Genomic DNA, 25,238 nt, shown 5'->3' with positions numbered 1-25,238 from the left:
ATTATTATTATTATTTATTGTTATGGACTGATTCTCTTTTAGCCTTAATTCTTGAACTTTTATCATTATTTAATTTTAATTAACTATATTGTATGTCAGTTTTCATTGGTCTTCCAGTTTTTATTTTTGTTTTTATTATAATAATAATTATAATAATAAATTTCATTTATAACGCACTTTCCATTCCATTTATTATGCTTATTTTTCAGTCAAAATGTTAAGCACTTTGTATTTCAAAGTGGATGAAAGGTGCTATACAAATAAAATGTGATTGATTGATTGATTGATTGATTGATTGATTGATTGGTTGATTGATTGATTGATTGATTGATTGATTGATAGACTGGACCAGGTCTACCACACCAGACTAGACCCAGGTACAACAGAGACTAGCGCTGCGTCTGAAATGCCATACTAAACAGTATACAGGACCGTCTCAGAAAATTAGAATATTGTGATAAAGTCCTTTATTTTCTGAAATGCAAAAATGTCATACATTCTGGATTCATTACAAATCAACTGAAATATTGCAAGCCTTTTATTATTTTAATATTGCTGATTATGGTTTACAGTTTAAGATTAAGATTCCCAGAATATTCAAATTTTTTGAGATAGGATATTTGAGTTTTCTTAAGCTGTAAACCATGATCAGCAATATTAAAATAATAAAAGGCTTGCAATATTTCAGTTGATTTGTAATGAATCCAGAATGTATGACATTTTTGTTTTTGTAATTGCATTACAGCACTTAGCAACCAAACATCGCTGCATTGCATTGTGGGAAGTTTCTGCTTAGCTAGTGTCCATCAATCCATACTTTGTGTACGTGTACGTACTAATTTTTCGGATGCACTAAAAAATCTCACATACTGTTTTTCCATACTCATTAGGGTGGAAGTGTGGAATTTCAGACACAGCTCAGGTCCACCTCACCAGACTAGACCTTTAATTTTCTCTCCAACAAACAGAGTCCAGTCTTCTGATCCATCCAATAATTTATTGATAAGCATTTATCGCATTTTACAGAGCTTTCATTTATATTTATTAGTCTTCAACATCCACTATGACGAGTGTTTCTATCTGATCTGGAACAAAAGCAACACACGTCCACAACGGTAGCACAGCCGTCTCTTCATATACTCAATATTCAATATATACACATCAATTTCATTTAACTTACAACAAAAGCAGCACAAAGAACCCAGATCAAACTCATTCTTTCACATTACAACACATTATCTTACACAAACAAAACCCAGAACAGTTAAATCAACAAAAGGAGAAGGGAATGAAGTTAGTGAGGAGTTGAGGGGATGTGAGCTGAGGAGGATGTAAACAAACGGTCACAGACGTTCACTACACAGCTCAGGGGGGTTTGGGGGTTTAGTCCATCCGGATCTTCTGGTTGGTCATCCGGTAGATGATGCTGTCGTATCCCGGGTCCATGTTCCACAGGTTGTAGGAGACGGCGATGACGGCGAGAGCCAGGACGATCATCAGCCACAGCACGATGTTGAAGATCACGGCGTACTGGAAGTTGTACTTGTAGGCCAGGTTGTAGGGGCTGCCGGGGTTGCTCTGGTGGAGAGGAATAACAGCTGTCACAACCAGAACCGGTGCAGAAAAACAACTCCAAACTAGGAATGGGCGATATTTTACCGTTCACGATAAACCGTCAAAAAAATTCCTCACGGTAAGAATTTGTCTCTCACGGTAAAAACGATAAATTCCCGTTGATGACGTTTTTGTGTAAAACTGATTTATGGTTCTGTGTTAAATCCACGCACAACGTACGTGAAGGAAGGAAGGAAGGAAGGAAGGAAGGAAGGAAGGAAGGAAGGAAGGAAGGAGAGAGCAGGAGGAACGAAGGAAGAAAGGAAAGGGAGAAGGAAGGGAGAAAACAATGAAAGGAGGAAGGAAGGGAGAAAAGAGGAAGGGAAGAAGGAAGGAGAGAGCAGGAGGAAAGAAGGAAGGAAGGAAATGAGCCTGAAAGAAAGAAAGAAAGAAAGAAAGAAAGAAAGAAAGAAAGAAAGAAAGAAAGATAAATTCTCGTTGATGACGTTTTTGTGTAACAAACATGGCAGATCTGAGAGCGAGATAGATTTATAGTTGAATTGGTATTTTTTTTATCGTCATTTTTATCATTATCAGGATAAATGCCAGAAATTATCGTGATACATTTTTTAGTCCATACCGTCCATCCCTACTCCAAACCTGAACCAGCATTTGATTTAATATCTAATAAGGGTCAGAGGTCAGATTCATGTTGGGTCTAGGGCTGCAGCTATCAAATATTTTGGTGATCGATTATTCTATGAAATATTCGATCGATTAATCGGATTTATTTATTTATTTAAAGGTTTAGTTATCAGGGACAATGCACATTAATAATACATTTAAAAAAATGTAAAATATGCCAGAATGTCCCTGGACTGGTGTAAAATAGTCAACCTAAAAGAAAAATTATTAAGATATAATCAATCCAAATAAGAAGGCTACATCAGAATAAAGATAGGATAAAATAAGGATAAAATAGGACAAAACTTAATTTTGCTTTGTTAAATCCCAATTATAAATATACAATAGAAAACAAGACAAATTACTTGATTAACAACAACCAATTTGTTTCTTTTATGATAATAATTGACATGTATTTACATATTATGCAAACTAGAAAACTGTTTATTAAATTTTCTAATAAAAAATAAATACAATTATTTCAAACCTAACATTTCCTGAAACAAAAAAAACAAACAAAAAAACATATTTTTTCTAAGTAACAAAAGTAAAAAATACTGCTTTTAAATTGTGCAACTTCACTTCGTCTTACACCATGTGGACCACACCCTCGACATCTTCTGTCTCTTCCTCTTACTTTCGCTTTGCTGCGTTTTCTCATTGGCACTGAAGTGCGACCCCCCCTTCACTGCAAAGTTCAAGCTAGCATGTTACGTTTTTTTTTTTTTTTTTTTTTTTTAACCTTTATTTACCCAGGCAAGCAATTTAAGAATATATATATTTACAAATGCAGCCTGAACAAATAGCATAAGCACTTTGAGGGAAGAGGTGAAGGGGAGTGCTAGGAATAAAAACAATGTTACGTAAAATTGCTTAAAATCAGTACCGGTACAATAAATATGTACAATGTTTGTATGAACAGTGTCATGCAGTAACTTCAACGATGCAAACGGGTGCAAGATTTCTTATTAAAATACACTGAATGATGATGGTGAAAGAGAAGAAGAAGGTTCTGTAGTTTAGGTGGATTAAGGTCTCGGTCACATTTGAGTAAAATAATAATCTGTTGCTATAAATGTCAGAGGATCTTTAAAAAAAAAAAAAAAATTTGATTTTAAATTTTATTTTACCCCTGATAGAGAATCACTGTTCTAAACCATCGTCCACCCCCCAGTATTGATCAGGCCGACCGTAGCAACTATAAGTGATGCTTGAATGTTTTTCTAATGATGTCTGATGATTGCTTGTGAGCTTCTCTAAAAAAGGAAAGAAAATAAAGAACAAAAGTTCCTAATTTTCTTGATGTTTCCGTCAAATGGATGAACAGTTTTGGTAAAATCATCTGTTGCTGCTTTTTTTTTTTTTCTTTTTAATACTCAGCAATAACAGGCCAGAAACCTATAAGACAGTTTTCTCATCCTGTGTTGAATTATCCTGCTGGAGTCTACTGTTTTTATTCTCTGAACCAGGAAGGCCCCTCAGATCCTCTGGCTCTTCCTTTAGCTGTTTCCAAAGAGTAGAACTAAAACATTTGCTGCTTTTAGCCACTTTTATGCTCCAAAACTGTGGAACAGCCGGAGGATCTGAAAATGTGGACATTTTTAAACGTAGACTAAAAACTCATCTCTTTGGTCTGGCTTTTATGTAGCATCAAATTTTATAGTTTTATTCTGTTTAACATTTTTTAGAGGTATTTGTTTTATTTATTTATCTATTTCTTGTCATGTCTTTATTATTATATTTTATTGTTGTGGACTGATTATTTTTTAGCCTTAATTCTTGAACTTTGATCATTATTTCATTTTAATTAACTGTGTTGTATGTCAGTGTGCATTGGTCTCTCAGTTTTTATTTTATTTTTGTTTTTATTATGCTTATTTTTCAGTCAAAATGTTAAGCACTTTGTATTTCATGTACCTGGATGAAAGGTGCTGTATAAATAAAATTTGATTGATTGAATATTTTCACTGAATTGTTGCAGGATTTATTTGCTGGTAAAAGAAACTAAACCGTTCACGAGTTCCTCTCCAACTTACGATCTGCCGGGACTCCAGGATGGAGCGGGACTTCCTGGTCAGAGGAGCCTCGAAGGTTTTCACCGTGACGAGCTCCACCACCGCACTGTTGCCGTAGAGACGGTACACGTCCTCCCCAAACTGCAGGAACACAAGAACATGTGTTTATTGGATGGATCCCCATTAGCTAACGCCTTGGCGACCACTAATCTTCCTGGGGTCCATAAAGTACGTAAAATATTACAAAAATGATAACATCTAAGACATAAATACATACAGTCATACATTCCTAGCATAACTAAACTTACAGGACTGTCTCAGAAAATTAGAATATTGTGATAAAGTTATTTATTTTCTGTAATGCAATAAAAAAATGTCATACATTCTGGATTCATTACAAATCAACTGAAATATTGCAAGCCTTTTATTATTTTAATATTGCTGATTATGGTTTACAGTTTAAGATTAAGATTCCCAGAATATTCAAATTTTTTTAGATAGGATATTTGAGTTTTCTTAAGCTGTAAGCCATGATCAGCAATATTAAAATAATAAAAGGCTTGCAATATTTCAGTTGATTTGTAATAAATCCAGAATGTATGATATTTTGGTTTTTCTAATTGCATTACAGAAAATCACAATATTCTAATTTTCTGAGACAGTCCTGTATAATAAAAACAATAATAGACATACATGTACACACACACACATCAGTTATATATGCATAATATAATATATTAATAACACTATAATTATACTAATACACTATAATACCACTAATAATACCATACATTAGTAATATATTTTCAGTCAGTGCTATCATTATGATAATTCTACTAATTTCAATATCAATAATAAATTCGCAGTCATATTGTCTGCAGCATTAGGTGAGCCTTAAGTCGTTTTTTTAAAAGTGATGTGATCGTGTGATCAGAACTGAGCTGCACTCGGGGCCGAGGATCTCCATCACACCTCAGAAACCCCCTTTACCTTCTGGAGGACGGAGGCCAGGATGGACGTAGCGTCGCGGTACTGAGGAGAGTCTTTGCCGTAGACGCGGCTCAGCTCCTCGAGGCCCGACAGCTCCAGCGAGTACAGGTCCGGGGAGAAATCCTTGGCCAGATGTCGGTGCCGCTGCAGCTGCAGGACGGGAAGACAATGGTCACGGTTACGTGACGTTTTTTAATTCCGAATTAAATTATTTTCCTTCGAGTTTACATGTAAATAGTAATTCTGAATTGAGGTTTACATGGAAAACCCGTTTGATGGTCTTTCTCCAATTCCTCTCCAGGTCTGGGGGTTGGGAAGGTTCTGATTGGATAGGGGGGGACGGAAGTTAAACTACCGGAAGAAAAACAAACTTAGCCGCTACAACTTTGAAAAGCTCACAATGTTTATGTTTCCTGTTTCCATCTGTTCTTTTAATTATTTCCAGTTCCTCCAAGCTATTTATTAAATAAATGGTCTCTGCTCTTGACCAGCGTTTACTGCGTGCTGCCATTTTGAAACTTTGTTTGGAAAACCAGCCCAGTGTGGAATATAAGCGTCATGGAGACAGACGGGCGAGGGAACGAGCAGAAAGAAAGACCGGGATTAATTTAAAGAGGAATGAGTGTATACATGATCAATTTTTTAATTCGGAAAGGCCATTTTCATTCGGAATTAGGTGTTTACATGGTAATTTTTTTACTCATTTTAAATCAGATTTAATATTAATTCTGAATTAAAGAGGAATTAAACTTCCCATGTAAATGCACTCAACGTGGACCTTTGAATCAAGTCTGACGGGGAATCTGACACCAGTCTTGCAGCTGTCCATGATGACTTCGAGTCTCTCATCACATGTGTAAATCATGAATTATCAACTGTTTCTAATTGGTTCCAGATCAATAAGCTAACTCTAAATGTAAAGAAATCTAACTTTATGATCTTCTGCAACAAAAATAAACCTTATGCAAAAGAAGAAGCTAAAATATTAATTAACGGAACTGAAATCCTTCAAGTATCACACACAATATTCTGGGTGTTGTTTTGGATGAAGGTCTTAATTGGAATAATATTAATCAAGTTTGCAAAAGATCAATGGAAATGCTTGGCATAATCCATCCGTCTGCTCACTTGACTCTGTATTATAGTTTCCTATTTCCATATATGAATTACTGCAATATTGTCTGCTCTGCAACTTATCCAACTCTTCTCAACAAATTACTGATAATCCAAAAAAGATTCTTAAGAACGAATCTCTCAGTCTGGTCGACACAAATCATCTGCAACTCTTTTTATGAAATATTCACTATTATCCATTCATAGACTTAATGTTTTTCAATCATGCTTGTTTGCGCATAAGTTTATCAATAGAAAATAAGATCTTCCTGTCACTTTCCAGCAGTTTCTTACTTTTTCATCTGATTTTAAATCATATCCAACTAGACACAAAGGCAATCTTCATTTACTCTTCTGTCAAACATCTGGTCATCAATTTAATATTACATTTAGATCCAAAACTCTGGATTGACTTGAATGTGTCCCTGAAGTCAACGTTATCTTTTACTTCCTTCAGAAAGTTATTAAAAAAACCATCTTATTCTGTCTTAACCTTCAATGACCTTGTATCCATGTTCTCTTTTAGGTTTATATTTATAATTTTTTTTAATTTGTTGTACATTATCTTTGTTATTTCATCACTGATGTTGATGGGATTTGAACTCTGTACAAGCCCTTCAGGCTTCATTCCCTCCATGCACGGCCGGTTCTGACGACTCACCAGAGCTGTGATGTCATGCAGAACCTGGACCTCCGACAGGAAGAGCAGATCCGCCTGGAAGAGCAGCTCAGATTAGGGAACAGTAACATCGGCCAGCTCTAATCTGACAAACGTGATTGTTGGAAACCGACCTCGGAGTTCCTGCTGAGGGAGTTGAGAGGGAGGGAGGTGAGAACCGAGCCATCCTGGGACAGACGGGCCCGGATCTGCTGCAGGGTGACGGGCAGGTCCTCGAACACGGCGTTGGCCTTGCCCAGCATGTAGAGACGCTGAGAGACATGGCAGAGGTTTTTTTAAATAATGTAATACAATTTACATTTTTCCTGTTAAACATATACCGGACTGTCTCAGAAAATTAGAATATTGTCATAAAGTTCTTTATTTTCTGTAATGCAATTAAAAAAACAAAAATGTCATACATTCTGGATTCATTACAAATCAACTGAAATATTGCAAGCCTTTTATTATTTTAATATTGCTGATTATGTCTTACAGTTTAAGATTAAGATTCCCAGAATATTCTAATTTTTTGAGATAGGATATTTGAGTTTTCTTAAGCTGTAAGCCATGATCAGCAATATTAAAATAATAAAAGGCTTGCAATATTTCAGTTGATTTGTAATGAATCCATAATTTATGACATTTTTGCCTTACAGAAAATAAAGGACTTTATCACAATATTCTAATTTTCTGAGACAGTCCTGTATATACCGGTATATGCATATGTACATATAGTATACTAAAGATATACATACATATTCACAAAAAAACTTCAAATAAAAAGCAAATAGAATAGGAAATAATACAGTTAAATTGTGAAAAATGAACAAGGAACTGACAAACTATCCTCCCTCCCGCCCCCCCACGGCTCATCACGACAACAGATAATACTGGTTACTACTGCATTCCAAAGTACAACAACAACAGACACACACTCAGTTGGGCAGTACCTCTAAATTTGTAAAATAAGAAATAAAGGGTTGCCATTTGTGAAAAAACTTCTCCGTACATCCTCTCATTGTATACTTAATTTTCTCCAGTTTTAAGAAAAACATGGTGTCTTTAAGCCACCGGGAAATGGAAGGATATTTATGGAAATATATTACAGGACTGTCTCAGAAAATTAGAATATTGTGATAAAGTTCTTTATTTTTTTGTAATGCAATTAAAAAAACAAAAATGTCATGCATTCTGGATTCATTACAAATCAACTGAAATATTGCAAGCCTTTCATTATTTTAATATTGCTGATTATGGATTACAGTTTAAGATTAAGATTCCCAGAACATTCTAATTTTTTGAGATAGGATATTTGAGTTTTCTTAAGCTGTAAACCATGATCAGCAATATTAAAATAATAAAAGGCTTGCAATATTTCAGTTGATTTGTAATGAATCCAGAATGTATGACTTTTTTTTTTTGTAATTGCATTACAGAAAATAAAAGAACTTTATCACAATATTCTAATTTTCTGAGACAGTCCTGTATATTGATATTTGATAGATATTTTTCCAATGCAACAGTAAACAACGTCTTGCTAGTTAGGATGTATAAGATAATATAATTCTGTAAAGAATTTAGTGAAAGTGAGGCATCAGGAATTCCCAAAATAGCAATCAACGGGCTGCATATTTACTTAAAGAACAATATAGAAAAATAGCCAGTCCAACAACGATTCAGCTCAGGGCAAAGGAAAAACATCTGGCTAAGGTGACGGGGAGAGCCATGGCACTTATCACACGTGTCTTCTACTTCTGGATATATTTCAGAAAGTCTCGACTTGGAAAAATAGACCCTGTGTAGGGCAGAGGTTTAACACGGCCGTCTAACACGACCCGCCCTGAGCAGCTTCTCCTCACCTCCTCGCTGGGGGCCAGCTGCAGCACCACCGGGGTGAACTCGGCGAACAGAGAGTGGACCGTCTCCGCCACGCCGTCCAGGGTGAAGGGGACCGGCTGGAAGGAAGAACCGCAGTAATTAATAGAAAACAATATAGTCATCCTTCAAATCCATTATTCCTTCAGTTAAAACTGTGGATATTTCGTGAATTAGTGGACGACAGAATTCTGCAAATTATGTGGAAATTAAGAAAATTTTGCCAATCAATATACAGAGATAATTTGAAAAAAAGAGAAAATAAGTATAACTTAAAAGGAATAGAGATCTTTAAAAAAACAAATTTCAGGACAAAATTATTGGCACGTTGTGTTTCTGTAAAAGGTATCAGTTTATGGAACAATCTGGATACAGAAGCCAAAGAATGCAAATCAAACATTACATTTAAAAGAATAATAAAAGCCAGTTTGATGAAGAAATATCATGATAATTGTTAAGTTAGGTGGGTTTTCTTTTTCTCTCTGTCTCTCTCTCTCTTTAGCACCAGTCATATTTTTTTTCTTGTAATCAAAAAAGAATACGACTATCTGTGTTTGACGACAGTTATTTTGTGTTATTTTATAACTTTGTTGTAGTTTTGTTTTTTTTTGTTTTTTTTAAATTACGTTTATTGGAAAGTGATTTTTTTTTTTTTTTTTTTTTTTAATTGTGTAATTTTTTTGTCATTTGTTTTTTTTATTATCACATTAATTGACATTTGATTTCCTAGGAAAAAGGGACAGATAAAATAAGATTTGTCTTCTTTCTGTTCCCTTTCATTCAAGGAAAGAGATTTGTTGTAATGATATTGAACTGTTTTGTTTTTCTTTTAATTAATGAAATAAAGAATACATTTTTTTTTTTTAAATACACACTTTTTTAAAAACACCCTCGTTATCTCAGGAGTTTCTAATCCCCGTGTGGAGACGCGGTCCCACTCACGTTCTCCAGGGGGTAGGAGGCCACGCTCTGGGGCAGGTCCAGGCTGTCGGTCCCCCTCACCACCACCAGCACGTTGGCCCGGGGCCGCTGGAACAGCGGGCCGGCCTGGAGCCCCGGCCACTGCAGGTCCTGCAACACATAGATCATTATTTGGGGAGCTACCTATAACACACACATTAATAAACTTCATATGTTGCAAAAAAGATTGTGCAGGATCGCCACACACAGTAATTGGTCTGCTCATCTTTAAGTTAAATACATATCAAACCTGCCATTTTATTTTCAATGTATTGTCCTGCCAGTTTCATTTTCTTTGCCAGGTAAAGATTTTTTTCAGTTCAACAGTGATATGCACCATTTTAATACAAGACAGGCTAAATGTTTAAATCTCCCGAAGTTCCGTACTGGTTTGTGTCAGTTCTCCATTAGATACAGGGAGGACCAGTTATGGAACACCTATACAGCAATAACTGGTACTATAACTTGTACTACTGCCCAGTTATGGAACACCTATACAGCAATCTCGTCTGGGGGAAGATTTTTTTTTTTCATTATACACTTCGAGAAAAAAGTGGAAATGTCGAGAAAAAAGTGGAAATGTTAAGATTAATGTTGAAGTACAATCTTGAGAAAAAAGTCAAAATGTCGAGAAAAAAGTTGAAATTTCGAGAAAAAAGTCGAAATGTCGAGATTAAAAAGGAAAGAAAAAAGGAAGAAAAAAAGAGAAAAAAAGGGAAAAAAAAGAAGGAAAAAAGGAAAAAAAAGAAGATAAAAAGAAAAAAATAAAGAGGAAAAAAAAGAAGAAAAAAAAGAGAAAAAAAAGGAAAAAAAGAAAGAAAAAAAAAAGGTCAAACATTTTTGAAAAAGCTCCAGGTGCCACTAGGGCGGCGCTAAAGAGCCGCATGCGGCTCTGGAGCCGCGGTTTGCCGACCCCTGGCCTAGCACATTACCAATCTCTTTTTAACATTTGTTTGTTACTTGTTCTGTTTTTTATACTGTGCTGAATAAATAAATCAAGTCATAAATCAACACCAGAGAAGTTTAAACCAGGTCCACTAAACCAGAGCTGAGATTAGAGGGGGGGCTGCAGCGTCACCTCCTGGACGGAGAAGCCCATCGTCAGGGCCACCAGGTCGGGGATCTTCTCCCCGGAAACCGGCCAGTCGCCCGTCTGGAAGCTCACGAACTCTGGAGCCTGCAGCACCGTCAGCCGGTCTCCATGGATACCTGAGGGAGGAACGGAGGTCAATACACACAAAACACACAAAAAAAACGCCATGAACGATGCTCCGAGAGCAAAACTGAATGAGTAAGTTACTATTGTTCTACAGGACTGTCTCAGAAAATTAGAATATTGTGATTTTCTGTAATGCAATTACAAAAAAAAAAAAATGATACATTCTGGATTCATTACAAATCAACTGAAATATTGCAAGCCTTTTATTATTTTAATATTGCTGATCATGGCTTACAGCTTAAGAAAACTCAAATATCCTAAAAAATTTGAATATTCTGGGAATCTTAATCTTAAACTGTAAACCATATTCAGCAATATTAAAATAATAAAAGGCTTGCAATATTTCAGTTGATTTGTAATTAATCCAGAATGTATGATATTTTTGTTTTTTTTAAATTGCATTACAGAAAATAAAGAACTTTATCACAATATTCTAATTTTCTGAGACAGTCCTGTATGTGCTATAAATCAGGCCTGAAAACATTACTGTTTACTGAAGCGTACTCCTAAATTAAATACTTACCTGCTGGACTCTACTGCCCTTACTTTTTAACAACTTGTAATTTCTATTATTTTACCTCTTTTTTTATCATTTTATTTCATTTATTTGGTATTTAAGCATACTCTTAAATTAAATGCTTTCTGAAAACCGTGAATGAGATGTACCTGCAATTCTCTACTGCCCTTAGTTTTCAGCAACTTGTGCTTTTTATTATTTTACCTTGTTTTCTCATAATTTTATTTCATTTTATTTGTTATTTACTGTTTAATTATGTTTTGCCGCTTTTAATGTTGATGTAAAGCACTTTGAATTACCTTGTGTTGAATTGTGCTTGATAAATAAACTTGCCTTGCCTTGTTACAGTTAACAGAAACTACACAGTTAACGTCAGTTAATAAATAAAAGTGTCTCCAACGTGATGCACAGCTTCTTTATTCATATTTGAACCACCCACGTCCTCCGTGAACCTTTACAAGGTTTCAAGGATGAAACTCATCTACTATCCTCCAGGACAAAAAAGGTTTGATAGTTGCAGTTAAAGAAAAGTCTGTTAAAAAAGTGCTTTTGTTTGTTACAAAAGAATAAATATGTGAAGTGACTCATGAATTAAGTCTCACAGACATTATTTCAAACCTCACAGGACGATTAATCATCGTTTAACTTTAGTCAACAAATATAAGGCAGAAGTTTGGGAATCAAAGTCTTATGTTTCTCAACACAATCTTGTCTCATTAAATTACTAAATAAGTAAAATAAATAAAAATTAACATAACAGCGGTAATGAGTTTGCAGAATAGTAATAGTAGATTTATAAATGATTTATTAATAAGACGTCCGGAGGATGTTTCCTCAGGACGGACCGTCTAAAACTCCACCGTTCCCAAATATATACGTTTTTCTAAATCACATTTAATATAATTTCCCTTTAAAAAAGTATCACTGAACTGAATTTACTAAAAAATACTAAAGTAGCGGTAAAATTAAGCCTCAAATGCAGGTTCTCATGTTTTGATGATAACATTTTTTGTTTTTTTTTAATTCTTTGAGAAAAATTCAACTGCTGTAATTTTCTGATAAATTTAAGAAGTAAATCAGTAATTTCTGAGGATTCATAAATAAACCGGGGGGGCAGTGAAGCTCCGCCTCCATAGCAAAGCTGATCGATTATGGAAATATTGATTCCATATTTAATTATAAAGGATAATCCTGAATTGAAAAAAAGTCAAAAGACGTCAGAATTACGTCAATAAAATATAAATAATTAAATCTGTTACACACAAAACAGAAGGAAAGAGTTTTTCCTGCACTGAGAGCCGACGGATCGCCAACAAAAATAGCTTTACAGGACGCCGACAGCTGAGGCACAGATGTGTAAACCTCTGGTTGGTTAAATACAGGTACAGAAAACACCTGCACAGAAAACACCTGTACAGAAAAACACCTGTACAGGAAGCAGCTTCTAAACCAGCTGAGTTGCATCCTGTCGTCTACAGACGTGGACAAATTTGTTTGTACCTTACACTGAAAAGAAAACCCACAAAAGGTGCTGAAATAACTTGAAACTGACAAAATTAATAATAAATTAAAGCTGCAAGCAGCGATGAACGGTCCCACTCACCCTTGTGCACGTTCAGGTGTGCTGCAGTGGAAGCTTGTATGACTTAAATGTAGATTCTTCAGGCCTGGACATTTAGCAGATGAAACCACCCACGATTCTTTATGTCAAACCATTCAAAAGTTATGGCAGAAAGTAGGAACTATCAGATATTGACCAATCAGATGAAGGGGGGGGTGCGCTTTTTGGCGTCTATCGTCGCCACGGTAACGCTTTTGACTGAGAAAAGTAATGCGTGTTGTCGCAGGATGGAGACGCACATTTTGATGTATAACACACCTGGGTGCACGTTACGGTTTGGGCGAAGAAACGGCCGAAGAAATTGCATAAATTGCGCCAAAATAACACGATTAATTCAAAATGGCCGACTTCCTGTTGGGTTTCGGCCATGGCTCCAAGAGACTTTTCTTTAAGTTGCGACATGATACAGGTGTGTACCGATTTTCGTTCATGTACGTCAAACCGTATTATGGGGCTTGAGGCATGAAGTTTTCTAGGGGGCGCTGTTGAGCCATTAGGCCACGCCCATTAATGCAAACCATTAAATATCACATTTTTCGCCAGGCCTGGCTTGGTGCAAAATTTGGTGACTTTTGGGGCACGTTTAGGGGGAAAAAAGGCCCTCATTTCGTCGAGAAAAAAAACGAGAACTCCTACAGATACAATAGGGCCTTCGCACTGTAAGTGCGAACACCATAATAATTTACTGAACGATGTTGAATGAAATTAGACCGTTTTAAGATCATAGTTCAACAGAATGAGGTGGAATAAACTAACAAAACTGTCCTGGAGAATAATGATGGATCCTCAACGTCATATTTAGTTTCACATCATTCTGAACCAGCCACTTCAGTCCAGTGATGAGTCTCCTCTCATGGACACGTTTCCACCTGTACACCTCCAGGTTTCAAAGCAGATCCAGTCTTCTTTTCTTTCAAGGCTTCATTTTTGCATAAAGTTACATTTAGATAAATTCCACTTAGGGTTTTTTCTGATCTTCTTCCAACAGGAATCCTTGCTCGTGGTCCACTTTGGTCCAGACAGTGATGGAAGGTCTGATACTGATGGACCTGGACCTTGGAGGTCACCTTGAATCTCTGAAGTTGTTCTGGACTCTCTGGTCTCTGTTCATATTTTCGTCTCTTCAGTTTGTCCTCAGCCGTCCTCTCGTGTCCTCGTCAAACCAACAGTTTTAGAGTTTGTTTTCTGAAAATGATTCTGCTGAACTACAGTTTAAAAGCAATGTTTAATTTTCATCAGTCAATGTTCGGTCAATTATTATTCATGAGTTTCGTCAGTTTCAAGTTATGTCAGTGACTACTTTTAAAACTTTTTATTTAACCAGGTTGGTCCCGTTGAGATACAATGACCTTTTTCAAGTGAGCTTGGCCAAGACAGCAGCCAGAGAAACATTAAAAGTGCGACAATTAAAAAAAGGCACCACCAACTCACACGATAAAATAAATAAATAAAATACTCATAACTCATCCTTCAGATTTAGTGTCTTCTGTAGGGAGTTCCAGGCAGCAGGTGCAGAGAACTTAAAACAGTGTTTACCTACTTCATTAAGCTACTTTCACATAGAACGCGGCAACACCGCCGGGGTGGCGCAGACTCGGCGCAGAGTCGGCGGCGAGTGGGAGCAGACTCGGTGCAGAGCAGCGCACATATTCGTTGCAAGTTGCTTGGCGACCGAAAAAAGGTTTTTCCGGTCTGGCGCCTTTTTCCCATTCATTGTGTATGTGCTGCCACTGCGCAAGAGCGCAGGGCTTTGCACCGAGGTCGGCGGCACGCAACAGGGCGCACGCCGCCGGGTTGCCGCGGCAGCAAGAGCGCAAGACAGCGCAAGACGACCCAAGCTGCCGTTGCGAATTGAAAATTTTTGTAATTTCACCGTGCGCCCTGTGACGGCATCTCGGCGGTGTCCAATAGGAGAGAAGCTGGGTAACATCTAAAACATGCAGGAGTGTGGCTCTCAAGGACCAGGGTTGGCCACCCCTGTGACAGCTGGAGGGAGAAAAAAAAACTTGCAGCTTGTAGATCAAAGACGATCAAGATGGAAGAAAGAATGATCTTGGCTGTGAGTCTGTGTGAGGAGCTGTGGGATGCGAGACTGCAGGCCTATCGGGACAACAATAAAAAGGGACAAAAGTGGAGAGAAATCTCCCAGAATTTGGACATACCTGGTGTGTTTAAAAGTGGTAGAAATGTGATATTCTTTTGCTCTTTTAACAATAAAATGTTAATTTAAAATAAAATATAGTATTTCCATGCCTCATATCAGGATCAATTGAATCATTTATCAATATATGGTTATGAAACTTTTTTTCGGTCGCCAAGCAACTTGCAACAAATATGTAGGTGATGCGCGCAGGCGCGCCCTGCTCTGCTCCTGCTCTGCTCCGTCTGCGCCCACCCCGGCGGTGTGCGCGGCGCAAACCGCGTTCTGTGTGAAAGCCGCTTTGCGCCTTGCTGCCGCGGCAACCCGGTGGCGTGTGCCCTTTTGCGCACCGCCGACCTCGGCGGCAGAACCTGCGCTCTTGCACAGAGGCAGCACATACACAATGAATGGGAAAGCCGGCCCCGGCTGCCACTGTGCGCTCTCTATGTGAAAGTAGCTTGATTAATGCACCTTTGCCACGTTGAGCAGATATAAATCACTGGAACGTAAGCAGTAATTGCTGTGGGTTCTGGAAATGTAGTTGCATAAATAATGTGGGAGTAGATCGAGGATTGCTTTATAGATACCCACTGTACCAGTGGATGAGACAGCGCGTCGTCTCATAAGGTGCAATGGTGAGTGAGGGCTCTGCAACCAGTGATGAACCTGAAGGCACCGTGGTTCACTGAATCCAGAGACTGCAAACAATTCGCTGACGTGTTCATATATAAAAGATCGCAGTAATCAAGCCTATGGGAGAAAAGTGGCAGAAAAGTTCTGTGACGAAAGAAAAATCCCAGTTTCAAGCCTAACTTTAATTAAAAAAAAGCTGTAATATCTTAACTCTTGGTAAGGTTTTGGTTGTATTTACTATAAAATTAAAAGCTGAAATCCTCCACTTTATTTGAACAGTGTAGTATAAATACGTTTTATTATAATAAAGTGTGAATCATTGGTGAATTTTGTGTTTAAATAAACCATGAATGACTCGTTTTAACATGACTAGAACTCGTGAGAGGAACCAGCATCACGTGACAGAAAACCCGCGTCACGTGACAGAGGAACCAGCGTCACATGTCAAAGCAGGATAATGAATAACTACCTCCTAGGATGAGCTTTCTTGTGTATTATTTTTATATTTCACATAAAGACACTATAAAACTAATTGTTATCGGTGATCATAATGACTTTAAGCTTTAGAAATGAACTTAAAAAGGTATTAACGACAAGCTGAGGTCACGATTTCCAGGATGATTCACAAATCAAAGCTCTGACACCTCACAGAGATTATGTTTTCCATCACAGAGATTGTTTTTCCATCACAGATATATTATTATTTTACGAAATAACATCTTTTGCAGCTGAAAAAGGAGCAGAAATTAAGACTTGTCGAGGCTAAATGAAGCTCAACCGCGACGCTGTGACGCAGCTCTCCACGATTTAAGGACGTTAAAATGATAACAATAATTAAAAGACTGCCGAGGCGCGTTTTTACCGGTTGTAAAGGTGAGGAAGAGAAGGAAAACGACAGAAGAAACCGTCTCCATCCTCCGGCAGGTCTGCAGCGCCATCTTGTCTTCTCCCCAACTGCAGTGGTCACGTGACCGACGTCACCGTGGAGCAAAGCATCATGGGACATTTAATGGAAAATCTTGTTAATTTACATTTATTATAATTAAATGCTTCAAAGACCGGTCAACATTTTTAACAGAAACCTATAAAATTATTAATAATATATATAATATAATATAGAATATAGTTATATTATATTATATTATATTATATTATATTATATTATATTATATTATATATATTCTATAATATAGAATATATATATTATTTCTTCTTATATACATATACATATACATATATATATATATATATATATATATATATATATATATATATATATATATATATATATATATATATATAAATAAAATAAATATATGATATTTCAAAATATATATGATATATCAAAATATATATGATATAGATTACATATTAAAAATATATATATATGAGGTTTTTACCAACATATATGTATGTATAGGTTTTCCTTTAAAAATTTTGACCGGTCATTTAATTATAATAAATGTGTATATATATATATTTTATAAAAAATATATTTTATAAAAAAGAATATATATATATATATATATATATATATATATATATATATATATATATATATATATATATATATATATATATAATATTATATTATGTAATATTATATATATTACATACATAATAAAAAATAAATACATATATATATATATACATATGTGTGTGTGTGTGTGTGTGTGTGTTTGTGTGTGTGTGTGTGTGTGTGTGCGTGCGCGTGCGTGCGTGTGTGTGTGTGTGTGTGTGTGTGTGTGTGCGCGTGATTATGATGTTTTGTAAGATAATTAAAGGAAATAAACACTGAAATCGTTATTGTATTTCCTGTAATATAACATTATGGGACTTTTTATTTTCAGCCTTTGGGATCTCTTTTTCTTTTATCAAATCATTTCATTTGTCTCCTTCCTCTGAGAAGAAGCTCATTATAAACTGTTGTGTGTTTATCTCTTCACACTCACATACAGTCCAGTTAATTCCCAGTGAAGACAAAAATAAAGATGTTACCTTGATATATTTTGTAATTCCTTTTGAAATAATTATCATATAGTTAAAAACAAAATTATTAATAATTAACTTTTAATAATTAATGATTCTTTTAATAAGCAAAAAGCCTCTACAGCCAGTTTATGGACGTCCCGTACACGTATTTCAGTGTTTAAGCAGCTCTGACCTCATCTGAATCCAGACGACAACTTTGATGTTATTATCATATTACAGCAACTAAACGCGGCTCCTCTGAGTCAGGATGAGATCACTGGTGCTCGTCATCGTCACAGACAGAGGGAGGTCTGCTCAGGTACCATCTGCTGCTTCTTTTAATATTCAAGTGACTGAATAAGAATTTAATATCAAAGCTAGAGCACACAAATAATCAGTGTATGTGAGAGGATGTTAATTTTCTGTAGACCAAACTAAGTAACTAAAGAATAAAGTCCAGTTGTCCACGTCAGAGCGGAACCAACTCAGATGTACGTATTTGTTGTCTCTGGTGACGTCAGGAACCATTAAAATGCACTTTAAAGGCGGAACAGTTCAACTAAAGCCTTTTCTCTCGTCTCCAACAGTCGGACCTGCGTGAGGATTTTCTGGGAAGCTTGGACGTAGTGGCGCCACCAGGGGGGGGCCAGGGGTGGCCACGGCCTCCCCTACAAATTTGCTGGCCCCCCACTGGCCTCAATAAAAAAAACAAAAAAACACTTGCCGGTCACATAGATTCTATCGTCAGTTATGCGTTTCATCCCAAATCATTTGGGAAAAATGCATATCAGTGGGCGTTTCTTGAAATATTTCTGAGCCTAATAATAAAATAATATATATATATACAAAAAATAAATTTTATATATATATATATTTATATATATATATATATGTATTAATAAAATAAATATATGGTATATTAAAACATATATGATATATATTATAAATTCAAAATGCATATATATATATATATATATATATATATATATATATATATATATATATATATATATATATATATATATATATATATATATATATATATATATATATATATATATATATATATATATATATGCATGCCATAGATTTTTACCAACATGGTATTAACCATTAATATATATGCAGACAAGTTAGAAAGTTAAAAAAAAAGTATTTCTGAGCCTAATAATAAAAAAAATATATATATATATATTAATAAAATAAATATATGATATATTAAAACATATATGATATATATGATATATATTATATATTCAAAATGCATATATATATATTTATATATATATATATATATATATATATATATATATATATATATATATATATATATATATATATATATACATATATATATGTGTGTATGCCATAGATTTTTACCAACATGGTATTAACCATTAATATATATGCAGACAAGTTAGAAAGTTAAAAAAAAAAACTATTTCTGAGCCTAATAATACAAAAATATACAGTATATATATATATATTAAAAAAAATAATAATAATAATAATAATAATATATACATATATATGTATTAATAAACTAAATATATGGTATATTAAAATATAAATGATATATATTATATATAAAAAATGCCTTTTACCAACATGGTATTAACCATTAATATATATGCAGACAAGTTAGAAAGTTAAAAAAAAAATTAAAAAAAAAAAAAGTATTTCTGAGCCTGTATACTACAGGCTCAGTATAATAAACAGTATAATAAAATCCTGTAATGATGTCTTTTAGTTTTGGTTCTACCCCAAGAATTGAAGTGGCCCCCTCTGGCCCCCCCTAGAAAACATTTACTGAGCCGCCCCTGCTCGGACGCGGACCGAGGCGCTCCGTTTGAGCGCTGATTTAACCTCGTCTCCCACACCACTGGTTACAGATCCTAAAACGCTCAGCTGCATTTAAACCCTCGCAGCTCCGCATTAATAATGCAGGTGAGCTGCAGAATCCGCCTCCTGGAGCCGAGCGGAGCCGCCCAGGAAGGATGGAGACGCGTGTGTCCGTGACGCAGCTGACGGCTCGAGTCCTCCGCAGCAGCTGCGGCTTCCTCATCCAGACCGGATCTATTAATAACCCGTAATAGCCGGTTCTGTCGAGGGGCGCGTCTGCAAGTGTGCAATTACAACCCCGCGTTCATTAGAGGGGAGAGAGTGGGAGCTCGGCGCCTCAGGACACGACCTTAGTTGACCTGATGACGCACATCACAGTTTGGGCTTCAGCTTCTCAGCCTGACACTCAGTGGCGCCATCAAGGGGGGGGCCAGGGGTGGCCACGGCCCCCCCTACAAATTTGCTGGCCACCCCACTGGCCTCAATAAAAAAAATTTAAAAAAACACTTGACGATCACACAGATTCTATCGTCAGTTATTCGTTTCATCCCAAATCATTTGGGCAAAATGCATATCAGTGGGCGTTTCTTTAAGTATTTCTGAGCTTAATAATAATAATAATAAAAAAAAAAAAAAAATATATATATATATATATATATATATATATATATATATATATATATATATAAAAAATGTGTATGTATGTATATATATATATATATATATATATATATATATATATATATATATATATATATATATATATATATATATACATACAAACAAAAAAAAAATTATATATATATATATTTATTTATTTTTATTTTTGTTATATATAAAAAAAAAAATATATATATATATATATATATATATATATATATACAAAAAAAATACAATTTATTTTATATATTTAATTATATATATATAATTTACTTTTTGTATATATATATATTTTTTTATATATATATATATATTCTTTTGTATGTATATATATATATATATATATATATATATATATATATATATATATGAAATAATATATATATATATATATCATATATGATATATCAAAATATATATGATATATATTACATATTAAATTTCATTCATTTCATTTAATTATTTATTCAAACAGGTTAAAACAAAAACCAAAAAATAATCAGAATACATAAAATGTATATACCGAAAAAGCAAAAAAAATAAAAACCATAAGCAAAACAAAGCAAATTAAAGAGACAAATCTACTGTATATGTAGATAAATATTTCCTGTTTGAAAGGGTGTAGGATGAAGTTTCAAAAAACTTTTCTAGTCCTACCCCTTCAAATGTTCTGTTCTTACAATTTCTTCATTTCAAAGAACTTCGGAATATTATATATATATATATATATATATATATATATATATATATATATATATATATATATATATATATATATATATATATATATATATATATATATATATATATATATATATATATATATATATATATATATATATATATATATGACAAGTTAGAAAGTAAAAATAAACCAAAGTATTTCTGAGCTTGTATACTACAACAGTATAATAAAGTCCTGTAATGATGTCTTTTAGTTTTGGTTCTACCCCAAGAATTGAAGTGGCCCCTCTGGCCCCCCCTAGGAAACAGTTTTGGAGGAACCGCCCCTGCTGACACTGTTACCTGGACGCCTCGTCTGCAGCAGCAACACTCAGCCTGTTTGCAAGAGACTCACTTTGACTTTGCTGCTAAATAAAAGAAGCAGCCCCAGTTGAAAAGTTCACTAATGGAGCTGCTCGTCGGGGAAGTCACGTGATCTGTCAGATATCAGTAACCCGAGTTCCTGACGTGACCTTTTCCCCAGACAGGTGAAGGAGGCTGAAGCTTCCTGTCAGGTTTCATCCATCCTGCTTCAGTCTTGACCTTCAGGCTGCAGGTCCGGGTTTCCCTCGACCAGATTCAGATCATCAGTTCATCAGATCATCAGATCATCAGACAATCAGATTATCAGATTATCAGATCATCAGATCATCAGATTATAAATTCATCAGATCGTCAGATCATCAGATTATCATATTATCAGATGTTCAGATAATCAGATCATCAAATAATCAGATCATCAGATCGTCAGATAATCAGATAATCAGATAATCAGATAATCAGATCATCATATCATCCAATAATCAGATCACCAGATCGTCAGATCGTCAGATAATCAGATCGTTAGATCATCAGATAGTCAGATCGTCAGATCGTCAGATCGTCAGATCGTCAGATAATCAGATAATCAGATAATCAGATAATCAGATAATCAGATAATCAGATAATCAGATCGTCAGATCGTCAGATAATCCGATCATAAATTCATCATATCATCAGATCGTCAGATCGTCAGATCATCTGATCATCAGATCATTAAATCGTCAGATCGTCAGATCATCAGATCCGTTATTTAGCAGCTCCAGCTGCTGGAGTTAGCCTGAATTTGACTTCATTTATTGTTATTTTTCACTTCTATTTATTGTGTTTTCTATGTATTTGTCTCTGACCTTGACGTTTTTGTAGTTTTATCCTCCTGGAAGGAAAACCAACGTTGTTTCGTTCCTGAGGATTTCTACCTTCTTTTTCACTTCGAAACCGATTAACCTTTTGAAGAAGTGAGGTTGAAGACGGATTTTATTTCCATCATTTTCAGATAATGTAATTGAATTACTGAAACGTGTGAATCCATGGATGGATGTTAATTTTTAATATTATACTTGCAGATGTCGGTAAGAACAAGTAGAGACGGAGCATCTCTGTCCGTGACTCATGGTGTGGAGGAGTGTGTTGCTCTGAGACGATGCTTCATCAGGATGGAAACGACCACTGATGTCTCCTCATGCAGCCTCACACACGATGACTGTTAGACCCGCTGTTCTGTCCATCCATGCTACCCGTCCAAATCTGCTACTTTGTGGTTCTGCGCAGTCGATTTTCAAAGTTTGATTGGCACGCCCATCATTTCTTGCATCCCTTCAGTCCACACATTAAGTGACGGGAGCATTATTTGATAGGATGTTACTGGACTTTCAAATTATGCTACCCCTGAAATATTGATTTAAAATTGATACATTGGGGAGTTTAAGTATGCTGACATTCATCCTACAGTGGCAGTGCGTTGATTAGTATCTTACCTGAATGCATTAAGTGACGGGAGCATTATTTGATAGGATGTTACTGGACTATCAAATTATGCTACCCCCTGAAATATTGATTTAAAATTGATAATATGGGATGTTGAGTATTTGATCCTTCAAAATACACGACCCATGACATGAATTGCATTACACTCTGTGAACATTATACGATAAAGAGAAAAAAAAATTCTATGGCTTTATTTGATATTCATTCAGTCATTGGCCTTTATTTAACCAGGCAGGTCATTAAGAACATTCTTATTTCCTTTTTTTTTTGTTTTTTTTTTTTACCTTGTCTGCACACATATTACTGTAATGATTGATACCATGCAGGTAAAAACCAAAGGCATATATATGTGCATTATTACTATATTTAATATATATACATATATATGCATACATATGCATACACATACATAAATATACACATACAAACCCAGTGATTTTTTTTTTTGGGGGGGGGGGGGGTGACGACATCCACTGCCAATCCAGGAAGCAGGAACACACGGAGGCACACGTCAAGCACTGGAAATCTGCAACAAAAACCACAAACAAAACACGAAACCGGCACGGAGCCAACCAAAACAACAACAGCAATCGACCCAAATCTCGAGATCTGATCACAGTCTGAGCTAAGCTACCGCTACCTAACCCCAAAACTACAGAGCAAGCATTCAGGTGAACAAGCCAGTGTGTATGTATATGATCATGCGTGTGTGTGTGTGTGTGTGTGTGTGTGTGTGTGTGTGTGTGTGTGTGTGTGTGTGTGTGTGTGTGTGTGTGTGTGTGTGTGTGTGTGTAATAGTCCTATCAAAGCTCCACCTAAAGTGTATCTATAGTGGGGGAGGGGAGGAGGCAACCCCGCCACCCGCGAGACCGGGGGCCGACAAAGAAGAACCCGGAACCCAGGCCACCGGCAACCCCACAGAGGGGAGAAGAGGGCGGGAGGCAACCCACCGCCAGCGAGGCCCCGCCCCTTCGCCTATGTGCTTATGAATCGTGTAAGAGGGGGAAGGAGGGGGAGCAGAGGCCGAAGCCAGGAGGCAGGACCAGCAGAGCCGGCCCTGGAAGGATGCCCACGCTCCCCCACCGGCCATCCAATTGACGGGGGCCGGCCCTCCGAGCCGGGCCAGGGCCCCACCGTACCTCCATGGGCGCCCCCGGCGCCGCCAGAGCCCCCAGACGGAGGGGGAAACGGTCCAACATCCCCCCCATTCATACTGACAACATAAGACATAGACACCTGGGAATGGTGCCACCCCCCGGCCAGGGGAGGCCCGATCCCCAGACCCGGCATTTTTAGAATTTTTTGGCAAAGCAGCAGAAATTGACAGAACACTGGCACGGCCTGCTGTTCTGTCGATCCATGCTACCCGTCCAGAACTGCTACTTTGTGGTTCTGCGCACAGTCGATTTTCAAAGTTTGATTGGCACGCCCGTCATTTCTTGCATCCCTTCAGTCCACGCTGCGGTTAACAGTGAGTAACATCCTCAAAGGGAGCATTATTTGATAGGATGTTACTAGACTGTCAAATTATGCTACCCCTGAAATATTGATTTAAAATTGATAAATTGAGGTGTAAGTATGCTGACATTCCTCCTACAGTGGCAGTGAGTTGATTATTAGTCTTTAAGTGACGGGAGCATTATTTGATAGGATGTTACTGGACTATCAAATTATGCTACCCCTGAAATATTGATTTAATGTTGATAATATGGGATGTTGAGTATTTGATCCTTTAAAATACACAACCCATGACATGAATTGCATTACACTTTGTGAACATTATATGATAAAAAGAGAAAAAAAACCCCAATTCTATCGCTTTATTGGATATTCATTCAGTCATTGGCCTTTATTTAACCAGGCAGGTCATTAAGAACATTCTTATTTACAATGACGGCCTGGCAAGAGACAAGGAAGTGGTTTAGGGAGTAAAACACAGTAAAACTGTAGCTGTACAAAGGTAGAAATCCCTATGTGATGCAAGGTACTATATTTGTGTAATTTTACAGAGGAAAATGTGCATGCAGGGGATAGATACCTGGTAAAAATATTGTTAATAGCGGGTAAAAAAGCTATCACAAGGAAATGGGGTAGAGTGGAGTCACCGAATCTGGAACAATGGATGGAGATAAAAGAGGAAAAAATATAATGGAAAAAATTACATCGTTTAAGACTGCAAGAAACGCAGCTGGAGGACAAATGGCTGAAATTGACATTTTTTAAGACCTGGAACAGCGACAAAGACCGTTGAAGG

General features: G+C 36.1%; 1 protein-coding gene across 1 annotated transcript; it reads right to left on the bottom strand.

The window, feature by feature from the left end:
• Nucleotides 1-977: 977 nt before the first annotated feature.
• atp6ap2 (ATPase H+ transporting accessory protein 2) lies at nt 978-16,948 on the bottom strand. The gene is made up of 9 exons (XM_061724648.1): nt 16,845-16,948; nt 10,931-11,061; nt 9,835-9,963; nt 8,877-8,972; nt 7,149-7,286; nt 7,018-7,071; nt 5,244-5,393; nt 4,275-4,394; nt 978-1,578 (listed from the first exon to the last, which is right to left on the bottom strand). Exons 1-9 carry the CDS (start codon nt 16,918-16,920, stop codon nt 1,384-1,386), a joined length of 1,089 nt encoding a protein of 362 aa, XP_061580632.1. The 5' UTR covers nt 16,921-16,948; the 3' UTR covers nt 978-1,383.
• Between the last annotated feature and the right edge of the window lie 8,290 nt (nt 16,949-25,238).

The sequence above is a fragment of the Cololabis saira genome, chromosome 6 (assembly GCF_033807715.1).
Source record: "Cololabis saira isolate AMF1-May2022 chromosome 6, fColSai1.1, whole genome shotgun sequence".
NCBI classification, from domain to species: domain Eukaryota; kingdom Metazoa; phylum Chordata; class Actinopteri; order Beloniformes; family Belonidae; genus Cololabis; species Cololabis saira.
The sequence above is the reverse complement of the archived record's forward strand: the minus strand, read 5'-3'. Positions and strand labels throughout refer to the sequence as shown.

Excerpts from the sequence above, each read along its gene's own strand:
- atp6ap2 (XM_061724648.1), bottom strand. The coding sequence starts at position 16,920 with ATGGCGCTGCAGACCTGCCGGAGGATGGAGACGGTTTCTTCTGTCGTT. Across the intron at positions 9,964-10,930 it reads TGGGCTTCTCCGTCCAGGAG|GACCTGCAGTGGCCGGGGCT; the intron begins GTGACGCTGCAG and ends TATGTGTTGCAG. Across the intron at positions 8,973-9,834 it reads CCTCCTACCCCCTGGAGAAC|CCGGTCCCCTTCACCCTGGA; the intron begins GTGAGTGGGACC and ends TCTTCCTTCCAG.